Source organism: Salvelinus alpinus, chromosome 10, assembly GCF_045679555.1.
Source record: "Salvelinus alpinus chromosome 10, SLU_Salpinus.1, whole genome shotgun sequence".
In the NCBI taxonomy this organism is placed as follows: Eukaryota; Metazoa; Chordata; class Actinopteri; order Salmoniformes; family Salmonidae; genus Salvelinus; species Salvelinus alpinus.
In genome coordinates, this window is record NC_092095.1 from 22,522,686 (window position 1) to 22,545,536 (window position 22,851).

General features: G+C 42.8%; 1 protein-coding gene across 3 annotated transcripts in view; it reads left to right on the forward strand.

Annotated features, from left to right (window-relative positions):
• The window catches only part of LOC139531707 (5'-AMP-activated protein kinase subunit gamma-2-like), a 105,769-nt gene that overhangs the window by 74,536 nt on the left and 8,382 nt on the right, over positions 1 to 22,851 (forward strand). For all 3 annotated transcript variants that reach the window (XM_071328406.1, XM_071328407.1, XM_071328408.1), the window contains 10 exons: positions 2,291 to 2,342; positions 5,678 to 5,787; positions 9,217 to 9,298; positions 13,923 to 13,981; positions 16,134 to 16,179; positions 16,303 to 16,357; positions 17,570 to 17,696; positions 19,139 to 19,304; positions 22,150 to 22,187; positions 22,365 to 22,511. In XM_071328406.1, the coding sequence (XP_071184507.1) occupies positions 2,291 to 2,342; positions 5,678 to 5,787; positions 9,217 to 9,298; positions 13,923 to 13,981; positions 16,134 to 16,179; positions 16,303 to 16,357; positions 17,570 to 17,696; positions 19,139 to 19,304; positions 22,150 to 22,187; positions 22,365 to 22,511 (882 nt within the window). The remainder of the gene's footprint in view (positions 1 to 2,290; positions 2,343 to 5,677; positions 5,788 to 9,216; positions 9,299 to 13,922; positions 13,982 to 16,133; positions 16,180 to 16,302; positions 16,358 to 17,569; positions 17,697 to 19,138; positions 19,305 to 22,149; positions 22,188 to 22,364; positions 22,512 to 22,851) is intronic.

Here is a 22,851-nt window from a genome sequence, read left to right on the forward strand (position 1 = left end):
CTGAATTAACATTGTCTGCCTGGTATCATAATTTGTAATTGGAGGACTAATCAAGGCTAATCAAGAATGTGAAAAATGTTAAACAATGGCTGCATTCCAAACACTTAAAAGACACACCCTCTCCCCTCAAATTAAGTGGACACTTCTGATGACGTCTGACACTTGCAGGGCAAGGGGCGAGGGAGGAAGTTATACATTTTTCTAATGACTGCCTAGCACTGAAATTTGTCAGTCATTTGTCCCGCGACGATTGTGTTTTCAGCTACCGGTAACTTGTGGGTGCTTTATATGTGCAACAGTCAATTATGATTGCATGTTTACTTATATTAACTATATAATTATTAATATACGCCTACTGTATGATAGCTAGCAAATTAATACGCTAACTAACATTGGCTTGCCTAGCTTCTGAAGAAGGAAAATTTTTTATTTCTACAATTTACAAAAGCTAACCAAACAAACATTACTTTTGAGACATGTTAGTGCATTAGTAGCACAATTTCTAACTTATTTACATTAGTTTTTACTTTGAATTATTATTATTATTATTATTTTTTATTTTTTTATTGCAACAATAATAACAATATTACACATCAATACAGGGACATTCCTGTGAATACAATGAAAAAAATGAAATTCTCCGTATTGACATTGAGGTTTTAAGTTTTTACTGACTTTTCTTAGCAGATGTACGATCATCGCGAATTGCATTATGGGGCGTTTCAGGCCCGGTAGTGAACATAATTGTACACTCTCAAACTCGATCAAAAACGAGGGCTGAGAGGCTTACGTTGGCAACTTCCCTTTGGTTGGCTAATCATTTGGATCGACGACGAAGATGGTCGCGGAGATTCCCCAAGGGCATAACACAGAACCCAAACCGGCTGCGCGCGTGCGCCATCGTGCATAAATGTATTTTATCCCCCCACACAAAACGCGATCACGACACACAGGTTAAAATATCAAAACAAACTCTGAACCAATTACATTAATTTGGGGACAGGTTGAAAAGCATTAAACATTTATGGCAATTTGGCTAGCTAGCTTGCACTTGCTAGCTAATTTGTCCTATTTAGCTAGCTTGCTGTTGCTAGCTAATTTGTCCTGGGATATAAATATTGAGTTGTTATTTTACCTGAAATGCACAAGGTCCTCTACTCCGACAATTAATCCACACATAAAACGGTCAACCGAATCGTTTCTAGTCATCTCTCCTCCTTCTAGGCTTTTTCTACTCTTGACTTTATATTGCGATTGGCAACTTTCATAAATTAGGTGCATTACCGCCACTGACCTCATTCATCTTTCAGTCACCCACGTGGGTATAACCAATGAGGAGATGGCATGTGGGTACCTACTTCTATAAACCAATGAGGAGATGGGAGAGGCAGGACTTGCAGTGCGATCTGCATCAGAAATAGAACTGACTTCTATTTTAGCCATTGGTAAAGCAAATGCTCGTTGGAGCGCACGAGCAGTGTGGGTGCAATAATTGAATAGATTTCTAAATTTATTTTGCAACGCACGCACACCAGCAGGTTTAGTCAGCCTGTGAGGTTTGAAACGCAGCCAATACCTTCCTCTGCTTAGACATTGCTTGCATCAACCAATGGTTGCGTGCTGGTCATCGCTGACAGATTGTTAAAACATATTACGTGGTTAGCTGATAGGTAAAGTACCTATCCAGGCGTTGTAAGATCTGGCAGGCGTCCATTGTATCTTTCATAGCGACTGCAGCAAATTGGAATGTTCCACTTTTACTTGAATAGGGGATTGGTAGCGTGCATCCTATTTTACGTAAAGAGTCGGCAGTCGGCACGAAATTACGGGATGTAGGCTACCTGACAATGCTCTCTAGTCTACTAAAATACGCGTACTCTACTCTTTTTACCAACACCGAGCAAGAAAGGAAAGACATGCGTCCATGAAAATCACCGGAGCCTTTTATGCTCGAAACGGTTGGACTGTGTTTCTCGTTTTCGTGTTGGCACCGCACAAGAGGAGAGGAGTTTCTCATGCCCGGCGTCTGTCAAATCAGTAGCAGTTCGGGAGGTTAGTTGCAGCTCGGGAAGGCTACATTTTATTAGCGAAGCTTTTTGTTCGCTACATTGTATCCACTAAAGTGTGGTTGACAACCGTTACTTTTTCTACGACCTACTAGTATTTCATAACCAACTGCGCCCTGGTCTCTGCTGCCTGGCTGCCATCGTTGCCTGTGCAGGGTTGTGGAGTGAAAGAGGAACGGGAAGAGTCAGTCGGTCAATTGGCTATCTGTACCTCTTATCTACAGGTCCACGGTTTAGCTGAAGGCATGCTGGAGAAACTTGATCTAGAAGATGAAGGTAAGCCTCTTTGCAAACTTTTTGGAAATGTATTTTCAACTAGTAGATCCGCAAACCCATTCATAACCTTTGTCATGGCAGTTGACATGGTAATGCGTCAGCCAAATGGATCTGTGAATGATCTATGATTTTTATGTAATTAGCCTAAGCAACAGTTCATGAAGGGCCATGTAGCCTGTTGATTATTGGTCAATTGAACGTACATGATGCCTTCAAGTAATATATCATGCCATTAACACATTTAGTGATACATTTATTTTTGCCCATACAATCCCACCCATCTAATGGATCATATTCCCATTATTCTAGTGGTGTAGTCTAATAATCAAAACATGTAATAAAAATAAAAAAACATGTTTTGAACTGCTTTGTGAATATATCAAAGGGGGAACCAAACTATATACGGCTCTGTAGCCCATCATGTCAATGTATAGAAGCTTTAGTGGATGGCAGGGAACTTCATTGTTAGTATGAAGGGGATTCAGCTCATGTTAGGAGGGAGCTTGTTTGCTGTTATCCCTGCTAACCTGTTGGCTGCCTCCCCCAGTCCAGCCACAATGTGATGTTGCAACTGTATCAGATACAGTACTGCTGCAGCATAGATAGTGTTACCCCATAGCTTGACAGTGGTATATTAATGAGTTTAAAATGCTGAATCTTAGCGTATCCATTTTATCGAGTGTTTATACCAAATAGCATCTCAGTTTTGCTGTAAATAACTGATCTAATCAGAAATACACTACAGAAGAGCTTGAGCAAGGAGGTGATGGGGGCTACTGACAGGGCAGTGCTATTCTGCCTTGATTAAGGGAGCTTCATCTAGATGTTTGTGAATATGACTGACTTCACCAGATGTGTTTACCGTCTGATGTTAAATGAAAGACCAATTACATGTGAAGTAGAACTAGAAAAAACTGCCACAATCTACCCACCTAGGCAGCGACCCTAAACTTTACATGAAATACAACATATATGCCACTTATCACACTCACTTATCCAAAGTGACTTCGAGTACCGTGAGTTCAGGTCACTTGACACGGTCTTCAACACAGAGCTCAGAGCTTAGATTCAGTTGCGTAGTGCACAGGATATAATGTCATGCCCGTTCTATACACCACATATCTACAGTGCATTCGGAAAGTATTAAGACCCCTTCACTTTTTCCACATTTTGTTACGTTACAGCCTTATTCTGTTGTGTGTAGATTGATAAGGAATAAAAAACAATTTAATCAGTTTTAGAATGAGGCTGTAACGTAACAAAATGTAGAAAAAGTGAAGGGGTCTGAATACTTTCCGAATGCACTGTATCTGCAACAGTTCTGAACGCTCTGCCCTGCTGAACAAAGCCATGGTTTTGTTCTTCGTTTTCATGACTGGTGGTGGTCTTCGTGCCCTGTAATGTTTAAGGTAACCAGGTACGTCAGCGCTGAGTGTTTGCCCAAGGCTCTTCATTGTACCAGCAGCTCTCACTCTATGTGTCACGGCACATCACAGTATGCATGGCACACGCAGCACATTCAGTGAGCATGATGCTGCTTGCTTCACGTGGGTGGGTGGGCTGGCTGGCTGAACACTAATGTTACTATACCTTTATTACAGAGAAGATGTGTGAAATTAAAATCATGGTACCATTATTACATAACATTCCATTCGGATGGAAATAGCCTAGATGTACTCTGTAGAGGTTTACATAAAGGCATCAACACCAGACATCTGGGTTTTTACTAAATCCTATTTACATAATTTGTTCCCCCCCCCCCAATTTTGTTTTTCAAGTTAAGCCACATATAAGCCAATCATCATTCAGTAGGCTGTGAGATGGAAGGCTACTGCTGCCTTCTTTCAACGTTGGTAAAATGTGAATCATCAAGGCTCTTCAAAACAAACAGACCATTTTACATTAATTCAATTCTCAGAATAGCCAACATGGCTGCTTGCCAGAGTGTCAAGCCTGTGCTCAGTGGTACATCAAAGTACTCAGATGGTCAGAGTAGTTTTACTTGGAGATTGGTGTGATTGTGAGGCAATGGCTTTGGGCACCAGCCACAGCCATTGTGTTCAGGGATTTTGGAAGTTGGTATGTGCGTTGTGCACTCTATAAAACCTCTGTTTGATACTCTAACCTATAGTGGTTTAAGTTCCAAGGTTTTCCATAGAACCAACACTCTATTTTATTGACAACAGAACACATATAAATGCTCAGTTTTTTCCCCCGAGGACATTCCGACTACAGTAGGGTTGTCTTAAACCAGTTTGAGCTAGTCTCAATCAAATGCACCTCGTTCCTCTCAGGTTTGTAAGGCTGCATTCTCCTGCTGCTCTGCATAGCAAAGGAGCAAAGTCTAACGGAGCTATTATGGGATTGTTGGGTGGTGAACATCTAGGACAAAGCAGATGGAAGAGGTTGTTGTTGTTATTATGGCATTTGATTTATTTCAAGTGGCACAATGTCCATGGACATACAGTTGATTCACGTCCCTTTTTAGGCATTGACTGTGGTTTAGCAATGCGGCATTGGGCTCGGATACCCAGGTTGTGATATGTATGGACCTGGGCTGTAACCATCGGCAGAGGTGTCGACATAGCCCCCTCACCCGTCATTAGAACTGACAGAGCGAAAGCCATGGGAGTGGAGCTGTCAGTCTTACGCATCAACCTGATACACCGACGGGTGTACAGATGTACAGACGACACAGCAGTTAGACTGCAGCGTCGATTCAAGTCAAGGCCAGAATGTATGGCAACGTCCAGACGAAGTAGGCCAAATCGTCTAGACTCCTTGAGGAGAGATTTTGGGGAGGGTGAGTGGGGAGCATGGCAGCTCCTTCCAATCATAGAACAAACGACTGCTCTGTTGTCTCAAGAGCTTAACAAAAAAAAGTATGTTTAGTGTAGCTGAATAGTACAGGGAGAATTACCATGGCAACCGGCCCTGGAGATTGAGTCAGTAGTCAGCGAGTGAGAAACTTCCAGTCTCTTAGTTCATTGAATATACCCTTTATATTCAGGTCCTTTGAGAAGAAAGGCGATTTCAGACACCCAGGACATCTCACACAACAATGTAGTGGTTTTGAGAGATCATATTTTGTAGCTATATGAAAATGCCCAGGAAGTCATTTTCTCCATGTACCACATCGTCTTCAAAGAGAATATGGAAGAGATGTGCATAGAGCGAACCATAAATCAGTGGAAGTCATTTTACCTTCTCATTACTGATCAAAGCACAAGGCATCAGTATTTCCATTGTTGTTCCATTCCTAGTATTTTGTGTATTAATGTTTTCTGGTAAGAACATCGAATTAATGCTTGTGCATATATGTGCTTTACTTACAGCTTTTGAAGAATCCGAAAGTGATATCTACATGCGCTTTATGAAGTCACACAAGTGCTACGACATTGTTCCTACCAGCTCTAAGCTGGTGGTTTTTGACACTACTCTGCAGGTAAGTGCACCGTCTATTGAACATCTATTGTACAAAGACTTCTGACAGTCACAGAACATTGTTCTGTAGTCCCGCCTACTGATAATGTTCCATCAACACAGGTGGTCAATAGGAAACCTTTTTTTGTGTTTTATCGACTACTAACTTCAAATGCAATTGCGTCATGGCTTGAGCCATGATACTATGTCTCTGGTTACTAATTGATCTGCTTTGTTAAACATGTAAACTCCGTTATGGTCTTGGTTTGGAAAGTGATACAAATGTCTCTACGCAGTATTTAACTGCAGCACAAAAATTATCTGGCGACTTTCTCCTCAGGCCAGAATATACTATTATGATATCCTCTTTGTAAAAGTCTTTCTGTTCCTCTCTCTTGAAGCTTGTCACACTTTAAAACCCCTCGCAATCTCTCCCACTGTTTTATCTTCAAAAGCACCAGCTAGAAAAATAGCTTTTGTCTGACCTTGTGACTTGATAGACATCTGCAATTAAAAAGCTCTACATTTTAATCCAGATAAGTGTTATCTCTTATCCACCATGTCTCTTGGAGGTCTCATCCATCCATGGTTAGACCACACTACACTTCAGTCTACAGAGATGTCAGTCTACAGAGATGTCAGTCTACAGAGATGATGTCAGTGAAAACAAGGAAGCAGTGAGAAGGCTTTAATGAAACGGCTGCAGTCACAACAATGGAGAAGAACAACAACCAACACCTCAGTCAAACAGCTTGAACCTGCTCTTCATTAAACATCAAACCACAACTATTACAGCAGACAGTGACCTTTGACCAGTGCGCAGGTCACAAGAATGCAATAAATATATTTGTCTAGTAGACCTGGTCATCTCTCATCATCACAGTTTAATCAGTGCGCTACTTTTTATTTTTGTAAATGTTTTATTTTGTTTTACTTCCACACTGTTGTGATGTATTTTTCCAAAATCTCTTCTGATATGTACAGCCAAATGAACTGTAAACGTGTTACTGATATTACATGGGAAAGAATAAAAACCCACTGGAGGTGTTGTAGTTTCCGCCATCATCAAAGACTTCCATGTTAGTGTCTACGCCCAGCTCCCCTGGGAGCTCTGTCTCGTGCCGGTCCAGACCCAACGTCTTATGAGGACACCAGCAGCTGTCCGTTCTTCCGTAAAGACACGGTAGCATTGGCGTTTCCCTGGTAGAACACGGTGTAGCAGAAGTACATTTACATTTAAGTCATTTAGCAGACGCTCTTATCCAGAGCGACTTACAAATTGGAAAGTTCATACATATTCATCCTGGTCCCCCCGTGGGGAATGAACCCACAACCCTGGCGTTGCAAGCGCCATGCTCTACCAACTGAGCCACACGGGACCGTAATACACTCCTTTGACCATGGCTGTGAAGACAACTGTAGCAGGGTTGTATCCACTGCCGACGTTGGAGAAGACTCTTTTGTACTGTAAGGGTATGTCAGTGGGGAAGGGTCCGATGTTCCCAGAACCATACGTTCTTAGAGCTGCAGAGAAGGCCACCTTTGGCTGACTAGCTGCTAAGTCCTTCTTTAATGTCTTCAGTTCTTCTTCCTGAGCTTTGTTCATACTTTTCACTTCTTCCACCTGGCTCACGCTGGCTTGTAGCCTGGTCTCCACAGCGCCTAGTTTCTGGTCCATGGTTCCCAATTCCTCCTTCAGGACAGCCAGCTCTCTGATCAAGGAGCAGGTGGTATCAGGCACACAGTAAGACGAACTGGTCCCCCGCCTGGTCCGCCCCCTACCTTGTGCCCCAGACAGTGTGAGGCACAGACAGCATTAGTTGAACGACTCCCCCTTCATTCTTAAAACCCTTTCTTGTCAAGACAGGTCAGTTCTGTGTAGTCTTTTAGCTTGTGTAGTTCTCTTATATATATGTCAAGTTTTACAGAGGGTTTAGCAGGAACTCTCTGCAGTCAATGAGGGGGTTATTTCTCTTTATAGGGAATGCATTTGGCACGTGGATGAGGCAACGAAGATAGGAAAATGGGTCGTCCCTCCCGCTTACTGGAATATACTTGTTTTAACGATTGGAAAATAGGTCAGCCCTATAGCTTTGATCACATCCACGTTTTGACTGGTAGTAGTTGCTTATCCGATTCCCAATCTTTCATTGAGTGCTTGTCCAGACCAGCAGCCCAGAACAGAAAACGGACTGAGGCTGACCCCAATGGAAGATTAAAGTTTCCATGTGAAGCCTAAAGAAACCTTCTCATTATGGCTACACGGCCTCATTAAACTTTAATCTTCTTAAGATTACTCTTTCACAAATGCCAAAAGAAAAATGGATGCTCTCATTAATGTTTTACAGTGCCTGGAGACAATGGGGTTTAATAGCATGCTTGTGTGTTCATTCCCAGACCATTAGCATTGGATATGAATTTTAAAAAGGCTGTGAGGCATTCAATTTGAGAGACGACCATGCATTTGTCTTTGTAGGGGGATATCATCTGTGGTTTCCCTTTGCGGTGTCATGGTTTTAAGTCATTTAGTATCTTGGGAGGTGCAGTACAATGATATATCAGTAGGATTACGATATTACCAGATACCTGCTTCCCAGGGAGAGCTGTTCACAATGAATTCTAATGAGGAAACGGTATATGTTCAGCATGTCTACACAAGCCCCTTACGACTTTACATAGTTATTTTACCCCCAGCTGAGGTGAATGGAGTCATGGTACAGTATGTATCCAGTCAGTCAGGTAGATGTGACTCTGGCTTAGAGATACGGAGATCTGAACTAGAGTCTTGGTATGAAAACAATCTTATCATCCCACCAAACTGGAATGTCCAAGACCCAGTTTTTCAAAAGTTAGCTGTCTGGATTTTCGCCTATCTGATTGGATTAATGCAAAGGAATAGAATGGGAGTCCCCCATTCAAGTCTGTTCTATTTATTATATTTCTATGCATTTAATCCAATCTGATAGGCGAAATCCAGATACTTTTGAAAAACTGGGCCCAGGGGGCATTATTCTCATAATGAAAGTAGATGGAAAGATGGATGCTTATTTGTTCTGAGTGAGGAGAATTGTTTCCACTGCCTGTTGTTTACAGGGAACAAAAGTCAAACCACCAGAACCACACACAGCAGCATTCTTTTTTTGTGATGAAAGACCACAGTACTGTATACCTGCCCCCAGTTAACAGACATCTAACCACACAGTGGCTAGTGGTAATGGGGAGGAAGCAGCGGGTGCTAACTGACACAGCCAGGGAGGTGTGATGAAACCCTGCCCTGCCCAGAAACACACTCTTTAGGGGGGAGATGCTGTGTTGTCTGACCCCTCAACTGGGAGCTTGGGAGGCAGAGGGGGATGGGAAGTGGTGGATAATGCTGCTCTATTCCACCTACATTTATAAAATACATGTTTAAAAAGTCTTGTAAAAAACATTTGTGTGTTCTCGCCTGTAGGTAAAAAAGGCCTTCTTCGCCTTGGTTGCCAACGGGGTGCGGGCAGCCCCACTATGGGAGACAAAGAAGCAGAACTTTGTCGGTAAGTGGAAAAAAATATTTTTCTTTGCAGTCGAATGTTACTGTATTATTTTCCATACATAGTGAACAGAATGGAACCAAATCAAGTTATTAGGGAGAAATGGTCAGACTGGGATAAAGATGAGGGTATCACAACTATAAAGGAGGGGAGGTATAGAAACTGAGAGGTGATGAGGAAAGTAGATCAAATGATATAGTCTGTGCAAATTATAAAATGTGTGTGTCCCTGCCATAGAGGGGACCTCTGCAACAGTGCCCTGCCTCCTTGGGTTTTTTAAAACCTGTTATGCCAGTCGTGTTCCTTCACAAAGAGGTCCTGTTGGGCCGGCCTGTTCCCTCCCACAGCAGCACTGGGTTCCTGTGACTTACCAGTCTGTTTAAGGAGCACTGACGGGAACTCAGTCAGTCTTTTTTAAGGAACACGGACAGTACAGTTGAAGACTTGTGCAGGAGGGCACAGCACAGGGAACACTGTCCATCGATTTCACTTTCCACTGCGGGAGGGCACTGGTGGCCTGTGTTCACACACATATTGAAATAAGTCACACACTTACTGTACATCCAGGAGATGCACTGAATATTATGTAACACAGGAATCTCTCTAGCCTAAATCTGTTGGATCACTCTTACATCATGGCTAGCCACATCCATAATACCCTCCCCCCTAATATAATCATTGCCTCTTCTCTTTTTTCCCCCATTCCCCTCGTCCTTAGAAACCCCCTCTCCTTTGTGCTCTCCCTCACTTCTACCCATGTCTTACTAATGCTTCAGTCTTTGCACTGTACCTCCCTCTCCTCAACCCCCTCCCCTTTTTCTATCTCTGCTCTATCCATCCTCTCTCTCTCCATCCTTTCCGTCAGCTTTCTCTGCCCTCCATTTTGACAACTCCACCCTCTCTCCTTCCATCTCTTCCCCTCAAGAGGCGGCCTCCTCTCGTCTCCTCTCCTTGTATCTGGGCCAGCGTCATGGAGACGGATATAAATACTGTTCTCTCCTCTGTAGCCGGCTCTGAGAACAGACAGGCAGATGATTTATAATGAGCCATGGTCATGGGCTACCATTCACTCGTGCTAATTTGAGATGGCAGAAATTGACTCAATATTATATTCTTACCGTATTGGTCTATATGTTTTTCAACAATTGAATCAAGGATACATTGACCAATATCGCTATGAGCCCACCTATGGTTAGGGGACATCCATATTGCGCAACTGTCCTGGCTGTATCACTAGGATGTGAGTGTAGAGCCTGATGTCTCCCTGCAGCCTCACATACATAAATCAAGTCCACTCAACTGAGAGTGGGAGAGTGTTAAAGGAATTTCATTCCTATGTTTATCAACCAATTCAATTAAAACATTCTGCCCATAAATAAGAATTTGTAAGATAATTATCAGCCAAATGGACAGAAAACCAGTCTTAAAATCAATCAATCAATAGCGTTTATTCTCGAGAGTACTGATCATAATACATTTTACATCAGGTTATACAGTGGGGAGAACAAGTATTTGATACACTGCCGATTTTGCAGGCTTTCCTACTTACAAAGCATGTAGAGGTCTGTAATTTTTATCATAGGTACACTTCAACTTTGAGAAACGGAATCTAAAACAAAAATCCAGAAAATCACATTGTATGATTTTTAAGTAATTAATTTGCATTTTATTGCATGACATAAGTATTTGATCACCTACCAACCAGTAAGAATTCCGGCTCTCACAGACCTGTTAGTTTTTCTTTAAGAAGCCCTCCTGTTCTCCACTCATTACCTGTATTAACTGCACCTGTTTGAACTCGTTACCTGTATAAAAGACACCTGTCCACACACTCAATCAAACAGACTCCAACCTCTCCACAATGGCCAAGACCAGAGAGCTGTGTAAGGACATCAAGGATAAAATTGTAGACCTGCACAAGGCTGGGATGGGCTACAGGACAATAGGCAAGCAGCTTGGTGAGAAGGCAACAACTGTTGGCGCAATTATTAGAAAATAGAAGAAAATAGAAGAAGTTCAAGATGATGGTCAATCACCCTCGGTCTGGGGCTCCATGCAAGATCTCACCTCGTGGGGCATCAATGATCATGAGGAAGGTGAGGGATCAGCCCAGAACTACACGGCAGGACCTGGTCAATGACTTGAAGAGAGCTGGGACCACAGTCTCAAAGAAAACCATTAGTAACACACTACGCCGTCATGGATTAAAATCCTGCAGCGCACGCAAGGTCCCCCTGCTCAAGCAGGCGCATGTCCAGGCCCGTCTGAAGTTTGCCAATGACCATCTGGATGATCCAGAGGAGGAATGGGAGAAGGTCATGTGGTCTGATGATTCAAAAATAGAGCTTTTTGGTCTAAACTCCACTCGCCGTGTTTGGAGGAAGAAGAAGGATGAGTACAACCCCAAGAACACCATCCCAACCGTGAAGCATGGAGGTGGAAACATCATTCTTTGGGGATGCTTTTCTGCAAAGGGGACAGGACGACTGCACCGTATTGAGGGGAGGATGGATGGGGCCATGTATTGCGAGATCTTAGCCAACAACCTCCTTCCCTCAGTAAGAGCATTGATGATGGGTTGTGGCTGGGTCTTCCAGCATGACAACGACCCGAAACACACAGCCAGGGCAACTAAGGAGTGGCTCCGTAAGAAGTATCTCAAGGTCCTGGAGTGGCCTAGCCAGTCTCCAGACCTGAACCCAATAGAAAATCTTTGGAGGGAGCTGAAAGTCCGTATTGCCCAGCGACAGCCCCGAAACCTGAAGGATCTGGAGAAGGTCTGTATGGAGGAGTGGGCCAAAATCCCTGCTGCAGTGTGTGCAAACCTGGTCAAGAACTACAGGAAACGTATGATCTCTGTAATTGCAAACAAAGGATTCAGTACCAAATATTAAGTTCTGCTTTTCTGATGTATCAAATACTTATGTCATGCAATAAAATGCTAATTAATTACTTAAAAATCATACAATGTGATTTTCGGGATTTTTGTTTTAGATTCCGTCTCTCACAGTTGAAGTGTACCTATGATAAAAATGACAGACCTCTACATGCTTTGTAAGTAGGAAAACCTGCAAAATCGGCAGTGTATCAAATACTTGTTCTCCCCACTGTATAACAAAGATGATGTCATAGGTTTTAATGTCCAACCTCCTCTCGGATACAATGGCAATACAGTTCGAGTCCTCATTACTGTCTGCCACCTGTTAAACTATCTACAACCAACTCAAGGTCTTTCCCCTCCCTGGGTAGAGACAGAATGTCCTGTAAGGAACACAGCATTCCAGCCTGTCTGAAGATAACTCCATTCTTTCTAATAAGGAACATATTACACTCAGAATTATGATTATAATAAGTTTCATTCATACAGTAACGTCTAAGTCAAATGTATACATATTTTAGTCATTAAACACAAAAATCCCGTAACAGAGAGAGAGAAAACGTTTGTATGACACGCACAGATGGGCTTTACTAAGAATCTAGCCCTCTGTTCCACTCCACTGTTCTCTCACCCCTAGGCTGTACTGACCTCAATGAGATGTGTATGTGGAGAGGATGTCCCAGAAATAGGGCCATCTATTCCACTCTCCCTCTCACTATCCCCTCCCCATCCTCTACACCCTCTATCCTCTTTCTCACTATCCCCTCCCTATCTTCTCCCCTCCCCATCCTCTACACCCTCTATCCTCTTTCTCACTATCCCCTCCCTATCTTCTCCCCTCCCCATCCTCTACACCCTCTATCCTCTTTCTCACTATCCCCTCCCTATCTTCTCCCCTCCCCATCCTCTACACCCTCTATCCTCTTTCTCACTATCCCCTCCCTATCTTCTCCCCTCCCCATCCTCTACACCCTCTATCCTCTTTCTCACTATCCCCTCCCTATCTTCTCCCCTCCCCATCCTCTACACCCTCTATCCTCTTTCTCACTATCCCCTCCCTATCTTCTCCCCTCCCCATCCTCTACACCCTCTATCCTCTTTCTCACTATCCCCTCCCTATCTTCTCCCCTCCCCATCCTCTACACCCTCTATCCTCTTTCTCACTATCCCCTCCCTATCTTCTCCCCTCCCCATCCTCTACACCCTCTATCCTCTTTCTCACTATCCCCTCCCTATCTTCTCCCCTCCCCATCCTCTACACCCTCTATCCTCTTTCTCACTATCCCCTCCCTATCTTCTCCCCTCCCCATCCTCTACACCCTCTATCCTCTTTCTCACTATCCCCTCCCTATCTTCTCCCCTCCCCATCCTCTACACCCTCTATCCTCTTTCTCACTACCCCCTCCCTATCTCCTCCCCTCCCCATCCTCTACACCCTCTATCCTCTTTCTCACTATCCCCTCTCTATCTTCTCCCCTCCCCATCCTCTACACCCTCTATCCTCTTTCTCACTATCCCCTCCCTATCTTCTCCACTCCCTATCCTCTCTTTTTCCCTATCCTCTCCCTATCTCACACATTGCCCTTCTGTTCTACCTGTACCTCCCTCTGCTTCTCCTCTCATCTTCTCTCCTCTGTCTCCCTCTGTCAGTACCAGTGAGTGTGTGTGCTTGGACAAATCCAACACCTGTGCAATGTGAATAATTACTGCAATTAACAAGACCACTCCTTTTTCTCGCTCTCTCTTCAGGAATGTTAACCATCACAGACTTCATCAACATCCTCCACAGATACTACAAGTCTCCCATGGTACGTGACCCCTTATCATACAGATCCCAAGGACTTCTGGGTCATGTTCATTAGGGCAATGGAAATAATGTACAAATATTTTGCAACAGGAAACCAAAAGGAGTGTTTTCTCATTGAGCATGTCCAGCTAGTTCCTCCCTGTTTCAGTCCATACTACTGAACACGACTGTGGTTTAACTGTACGGCTTCGGCTTCCTATTGTCACCACAGCCAACGACATTAACTGACTGGACAGTAGTGCTGTGTTGGGAGGCTGGGAGCTTTAACAACACCTCCATCTCAGGCACTGTGTCATGGAGCTTTACAGGCAGAGTGGAGAGAGACATCATCATTAATCATCAGGTCATGAGAAGATGGTGGTTCTGCAGTACGGTCTCTCTGTTCTGACCCAGGGCTTACACACATTTACCCTGTGTGTACTCTCTCACACACACACACACACACACACACACACACACACACACACACACACACACACACACACACACACACACACACACACACACACACACACACACACACACACACACACACTCTCACTGGCGCTTTACTGTCTCTCACACCAGCTCACCCACACTGATTTTAGTCAAGTATAACACACACACACACACACTGAACTCCCTCACACTCACCACAGCAGATGTGCCAGCCAGCTGACTACAGTAGGCTGTAGTGTAAATAGCCTGCATTGCTCAGCTATGTTGTGTAATGAGAACCACTTCCATGTAGCTGTTTTCCAGGAGTCCTCCCCAGTACAGCTAAAGCTTAATAACGGCAGAGTCCAGTATTATATTTTTTTCAAGAGAGGCCTGGTCAAAATAGCAGCAAAACTGTTACAAACAATGACCAATGATATTTCAGCTGGAAAGTACATTTGACATAGTAAGTAAAAAATAAAATGTGTCATTCATAATGTAATTTGACTCAATGGAAGTGTTGTCAGTGGTGAGAGTAGGGAGTTTCTGTGTCCGTGTCACTCCTGCATATTACACACATTATAGAAAGCCCAGCTAGTGAGGCTAGGCCCTCTTTGGATCTTCCACGTCCCAATACTCATTGGTATTTGTTAGGCCAAGTGACGGCGACAGTGTGTGGTCATCCTAATGAACAACCAATGCAGTGAAGCGTTTGTCAATCCTTCCATATCATATTCATGAGGAAATAGTCAGTGCCTCTGTTATTGGCTAAGACAGAGATCACTGAGAGAGTGTTGCCAAATTCTGGTAGCTTTCCCAAAATTCCCAGGTTTTGCCTGTATTTTCCAAACTTACTCCAAGATGAGTCACTGTTCCTCTAGTCTGGACTGACTGACGAGTGGGCTGCCCAATGGCCTTTCATTTGTTTGTGGACTTTTTGAGTGAGTTTGTGGTCAAGCTTACCCGTACGCGCGCACACACACGCACACACAGTCCTGGATCAGTAATTTTGTTATTGTGAATGTGATGTAGCTGTTGTTTTACAGAAGAACAGAAAAGGCCTTCGGTCTTTGACCCTCTACTCTGTCTGCCTAAGGGTACTTCAAGAGCTGATAGAGCTCAATGGCCATTTTGTCTATCCTCCATCCACCTCGCTAGTCTGTCACACCACCATTCTAAAGAAAAAAATGACACGCATTACCGAGCAAATCCCCCGCTGTTCATATTCGCCTAATGGGCTCAATGTAGCTGTGGGTACCATAGAAATGGCCTTTGTTTTTGTAATGAAGTCATTGAGGATCTACTGCTCTCATCTCCCTCCCCCTTCCTTTCTTTGCTGCTGTTATTCATTAGCAGCGGTTCTCATAACTGTCTTGTCTTACGTCAGAGAGTGTTGAGGTGGACCTGATTTGAGACCCTCTAGGGAACCTTCCATATCAGACTAATGCATATTGATGAGGAAATAGTTAGTGCCTCTGTCATTAGCTGAGACTGAGAGATAACTTGGAGATAGCGGTGCCAAATTCTGGTACTTTCCCACCTGTTTTATTTTTCATGATGCCAGTGCTTACATATTTTTCTTCTGAGAATTGCTGTGATATAAAAATATATACATTTATTACGTTACTAATTCTAACAAACGCTTATAAAAAACCAAACATTATAAATGTAATGCTGTGTGCGAATCATGGAAAGCATGTTAAATATCACTAATTGTTGAACGTTCTGTCTTATAGGTACAAATATACGAGCTGGAGGAACATCAGATTGAAACATGGAGAGGTATGGGAACTTTCCGGCAGATTTCCAGTTTCAAAACAACCCTTTTTATCAGTCGTTCAACATATTATAAAGAAATTGATTTGATAGTTTGTTGGTGCTTTTTGTTATTTTTCTGTCCTATAGAGCTCTACCTACAAGAAACCTTTAAGCCGTTAGTGAACATATCACCTGATGCAAGGTGAGACTGTTCCACATTTCTTATACATGTCACCTGCATTTCATATTTGTCTTTATTTTATATTTGAAGTTCAAATAAAACATTTATGATGGGGAAATGAACCTGCAGATCCATGAACAGGATAGTAATGATCCGTTCATGATTAACTTTGCTTGGCTCATCATTACACTGAGGGACTTGCGTTGAGTTTAATCAGTCCATTATACTAACGGTCCATATTCAACTCCTAGTTGATTGATAAATCTAATTTGTCTACTCGTTTTTTCTACATCATAGTCATACACATCATTTGAAGTGTATTTCTATGGTCATAAACACTATAATTAGCCTGGCTTCCTCACTCAGTTAGAATTTATAGGTATAGTCATTTATTGTCAGTACGCTCTCCCAGGTGGAGTTTCAAGTATGCCGTACGTTCCCTAGATTTCTGGGGAAAGGTCTGGTACTTTCCCCTCGTATTTTTGTCATTTTTTCCCCTGCTCTGCGACAGCCTTTCCCATTGTTTATTTTCTTCACACTGAATAATTCAAGGTCCATCCCGTGAAAAGCCGTACGGGCCAGAATCTAAAAAAGAACCTCTGCTTAAAATACCACCTAGGGCACTCGACTACGGCATCATCCCAGGTTAACATGCCTCTGGTTTGGTTTCTGCCTCCTTTTGGGAGAACACCAGTATCATTGAATTGCTTAAAAACTGATTCCGCTGTCTTCATGGTTTTGCTTTCTGATAGAGTATTTGGTTTGAGTCTGTGAAGGAGAGAAACTGGGATAGAGCGCAGATCTGTTTACCTTCCTAGTTAGCCCCTTGTTTCTGATGACTTCCTGTGTGGTTCCTGGTTTAACATGCATGGATACTTTGTGTTTGCACATCATCTGGTCAATTTGCTTGAGCCTTTTGCTGAATAAGGTCCACTTAGTGTTTTATGGCGCCTCCGTTAGGTACTGTAGCATTTCTCTCCAAGCAGAAGCAAATGTTCTGAAACAGGTTTTACGAAAGCCTCCTAGCCAATGCAGTACTTAAAAAGGTAGCCTGGACTGTGAACCTGTTTTTCTGGAGACTCGACCACGACGTGCTGTTTTAAAGATGGAGACGATTGATGGAGAGAGAGAGAGAGTCAGTGTATCAACACCCTCGGTCTCGAGTGCTTTATTGGCAAAGACAGGTTGTCTGTGTTATTTTAACCTAATCTTCTATTGATCTCCCTCTCCCAGCATATTCGACGCGGTGTACTCGCTCATCAAGAACAAGATCCACCGGCTGCCCGTCATTGACCCAGTCAGCGGCAACGCGCTTTATATCCTCACGCACAAGAGGATCCTCAAGTTCCTCCAGCTCTTCGTAAGTCAAACTGGATGTGTGAAGCATGGGCTCTCTTAAAGGAATAACACACGGTGGGTGGGAATTTAAGAGTATGCTGCCCCTTGTTGGATCTCTGTAGAATTGAAGGTAACATACACTCTGGAAGAGGGGAAAGATGGGATGAGAGAAGGAAATTAAGGAGGACACCTACAAAGGTAGGATGATGAAAGGATGGAGCCTAGAGAGGCTGGTCTTATCTGATTCAGTAGAGGATTAGTTTAATCCAGGGGTGTCTAACTCATTCCGTGGAGGGCCTTAGTGTCTGCTGGTTTTTCCTTTCAATTAAGACCTAGACGACCAGGTGAGGGGAGTTCCTTACTAATTACTGACCTTAATTCATCAGTCAGGGTCAAGGGAGGAAGGAAAACCCGCAGACACTAGGCCCTCCGTGGAATGAGTTTGACACGTGGTTCATTCTATCTGACTGACTTGCCTATTTAAATAAAGGTTCAATAAAAAGAAACCATCTGATTTTGCCTGGATGACCTCAAGTCTAATGATATGGTGTGACTATATAACGCAGTTACCAGTTTCAAATCCACTAATTCAGGAAATGATTTTATATTCATTCAATCGGTTCGAGAGTTAATTATTTACATTATGTTGTTTAAATTAATGAATTGGTTGTGTTAAGGTAGTACTGTAGCAGGCTGCTGGCTAGAGAAGCAGTCTTGTCTAGGTGAAGGTGAAGGTGTCTGACCTGTAGAAGGGAGTGTGAAATGTATCTCTGCATAATAAAGTAGACCACAGGAAAGACGTTAGGAAATGTGAACCTACTTGACAGAAGGACATCCGTCTGTCGCGGGTTAGGAGAAAGGGGATACCTATTCAGTTGCACAACTGAATGCATTCAACTGAAATGTGTGTGCCGTGTTTGGGGGTTAATTGCCTTGCTCAAGGGCAGAATGGCAGATTTTTTCCCCCCCACCTTGCCGGCTCGGGGATTCGAACCAGTGACCTTTTGGTTACTGACCTAACACTCTTAATTGCTAGGCTACCTGCCGCACTAAGGAAGTGATAGACCAGGTGATTGCACACACACAGGTATAGACAGACATAATACAAGACCGACAGACAGACATAGAGAATATGACACAGACGGACTGAAAAATAGACCGGCAGACATTCATGGTAATATGAGCAGGGCATGCAAGAAGGTCAGACAGACATGGACAATATCAAAAATGGGACAGGTAGACTGATGAAAAGACTGCTGACACTACATTAGACAGTCAAATGGAGGTGAAACCAGTTTAGTCCTAAGTGCTTTGTCCCATCTATCCTATCTCATGTTTATTAGGTCACACAACAACAAAAAACGTTTACATTTCGAAAAGTGTTTCTCATTGGTAGTTCTGCCTGGTTTCAGTCAATGTTTTTAAGAATTTCCAAATGTTTCCTCCCTTATGAACATGTGGCAGGTGTGCGAGATGCCCAAGCCTGCCTTTATGAAGCAGACTTTGGAGGAACTAACCATCGGGACCTACCACAACATCGCCTTCATCCACCCCAACACACCCATCATCAAGGCCCTCAACATCTTTGTGGACCGGAGGGTGTCCGCACTGCCAGTGGTGGACGAGTCAGGTGTGTGTGTGCTTCAGGCTGAGGAGACGTGTGGTGGTGTATTTTGTATTTATTAGAGATCCCCTGCCAAGACAGCAGCTACTCTTCCTGGTGTCCAAACACATTAAGGCACTTAGATTACATATAAAACAGTACATCATATAACATTATTACACCATGACATATCGACAATACAACATTTATAATACCACCATACATCAATATTACAATGTGCGTTTGTATGGAGTGTGTGTGTCTCTTCACAGTCCGCGTTGTTCCATAAGGTTTAGTTATTATCCGATTTTACTGCTTGCATGAGTTACTTGATGTGGAATAGAGTTCCATGTAGTCATGGCTCTATGTAGTACTGTGTGTTTCCTGGAGTGTGTTCTGGACTTGGGGACTGAAGAGACCCCTGGTGGAATGTCTTGTGGGGTAGACATGGGTCTCTAAGCTGTGAGCTAGTCATTTGAACAGACTGCTCGATGCTTTCAACATGTCAATACCTCTCAAAGACATGTAGTGATGCATTCAATCTCTCATCTACTTTGAACCAGGAGAGATTGAAATGCATGCCACTGATGTTAGCTCTCCATGTACATTTAACTTCTTATGGCTGCAATCCCGGTAACGGGATGATATGACAACAGCCAGTGAAAGTGCAGGGCGCCAAATTCAAAACAACAAATCTCATAATTAAAATTCCTCAGACATACATGTGTCTTATACCATTTGAAAGGTAATCCTGTTGTTAATCTCACCAAAGTGTCCGATTTCAAATATGCTTTTCAGCGAAAGCACTACAAACGATTATGTTAGGTCACACCAAACCACAATAAGCACAGCCATTTTTCCAGCGAAAGATAGTAGTCACAAAAAGCAGAAATAGAGATAAAATGAATCACTAACCTTTGATGATCTTCATCAGATGACACTCATAGGACATCATGTTACACAATACATTTATGTTTTGTTCAATAATGTGCATATTTATATCCACAAATCTTGGTTTACATTGGCGCCATGTTCAGAAATGCCTCCAAAATATCCGGAGAAATTGCAGAGAGCCACGTCAATTAACAGAAATACTCATCATAAACTTTGATGAAAGATACATGTTTTACATAGAATTAAAGATACACTTGTTCTTAATGCAACCGTCAGATTTAAAAAAAAAAAAATAATAATAATAATATTTTAAAAAAATATTTAAAAAAAGATTATTGCACACCATGCAATAATCTGAGACGGCGCTCAGATTTAACAACATTTCTCCGCCATGTTGGAGTCAGCAGAAATACGAAATTACATCATAAATATTCCCTTTGATCATCTTCATCAGAATGCACTCCCAGGAATCCTAGTTCCACAATAAATCGTTGTTTGTTCGATAATGTCCATTACTTATGTCCAAGTAGCTACTTTTGCTAGCATGTGTAGTACACGTGTCCAAACACTCGCGCAGATGCAGGCAAACGTCGGACGAACTTCAAAAAGTTATATTACAAGTTGAATAAACTGGTCAAACTAAGTAGAGAATCAATCTTCAGGATGTTGTCATCATATATATCCAATAACGTTCCAACCGGAGCATTCCTTCTGTCTGTAGAAGTTATGGAACGCAAGGCGATATCATGAGGAATGCGCGTGACCAGGAACTGGCAATCTGCCAGACCACTGACTCATTCCCCTCTCATCCGGCCCCACAACACAGTATAAACTTCATTCAACGTTCTACCGACTCTTGACATCTAGAGGAAGTCGTAGGAAGTGCAAACAGATCCATATATTACAGGGAATTGAATAGGCGATGAGTTTAACATCGACCAGCCTCAGAATTCTCACTTCCTGTTTGGATTTTTTCTCAGGTTTTTGCCTGCCATATGAGTTCTGTTATACTCACAGACATAATTCAAACAGTGTTAGAAACTTCAGAGAGTTTTCTATCCAATACTAATAATAATATGCATATATTAGTAACTGGGACTGAGGAGCAGGCCGTTTACTCTGGGCACCTTTCATCCAAGCTACTCAATACTGCCCCTGTAGCCATAAGAAGTTGGGCCAGCCGTGCTGCTCTGTTCAGGGCAAACTGTAATTTGTGGCACTTGACCACATGACTGGGCAGTAGTCCAGGTGCGACGAAACTAGGCCCTGTAGGACTTGTTTTGTTGATGGCAATATCAAGAAAGCAGAGCAGTGCTTTATTATGGACAGACTTCTCCCCATCTTAGCTACCGTTGCATCAATATGTTTTGACCATTACAGTTTACATCCAGGGTTACTCCAAGCAGTTTAGTCTCTTCCACTTGCTCCACATTATTCATTACAACATTTTGTTGAGGTTTAGGGAATGGTTTTTCCCAAATACAGTGCTTTTTAGTTTTTGAAATATTTAGTACTAGTTTATTACTAGCCACCCATTCTGAAACGGACTGCAGCTATAAGTGTTGCGGGGATTTCAATTGCTGGGGTAGCTAATGTTGAGTCATCAGCATACATAGACACAAAGGCTTTACTCAGTGCCAGGTCATTAGTAAAGATTGAAAAAAGGGGCCTAGACAACTGCCATAGAGTCTGGCATTCCCTATCTGGATCATGTTGGAGAGGCCTCCATTAAAGAACACCCTCTGTGTTCTGTTAGACAGGTAACTCTCCATCCACGATGTAGCAGGGGATATAAAGCCATAATACAAGTTTTTCGATAATGATGATGATCGATAATGTCAAAAGCTGCATTGAAGTCTAACAAAAGTTTCCACAAGCTGACTATTATCAATTTCTTTCAGCCAATCAGTCATTTGTGTAAGTGTCGATTGTATGGTTTTAGTCGGATTGTGAATCTCTTTGGTTTTGCACTTTTCAGGAAAAGTAGTGGATATCTATTCCAAGTTTGATGTCATTGTAAGTAACCATTTTCTTTCTTTAAAAAAAAAAAGTATCCCTTTCCTAAATATTTCATAAAATACTTCATCAAACACCTGTTTAAAAAGTTGACTAATTCAATGTTGGTGAATATTTCTTATCATAAGTGAACGTTCAGAGATGGACCGAGTAGTTGTTTGTCTTTACTGTGTGTAGAACCTTGCTGCTGAGAAGACCTACAATAACCTGGACATCACGGTGACCCAGGCTCTGAGGCATCGCTCACAGTACTTTGAGGGCGTCATGAAGTGCAACCGGCTCGAGACACTGGAGACCATCGTGAACAGGATAGTCAAAGCAGAGGTGACTGCAACCGGCTCGAGACACACACACACACACACACACACACACACACACACACACACACACACACACACACACCAGACCTTCAAAACCCTCTCCTGTCACAGTCTCAAATATAATATAGCACCGTCTCCTGTCACAGTCTCAGATATAATATAGCACCGTCTCCTGTCACAGTCTCAGATATAATATAGCACCGTCTCCTGTCACAGTCTCAGATATAATATAGCACCGTCTCCTGTCACAGTCTCAGATATAATATAGCACCGTCTCCTGTCACAGTCTCAGATATAATATAGCACCGTCTCCTGTCACAGTCTCAGATATAATATAGCACCGT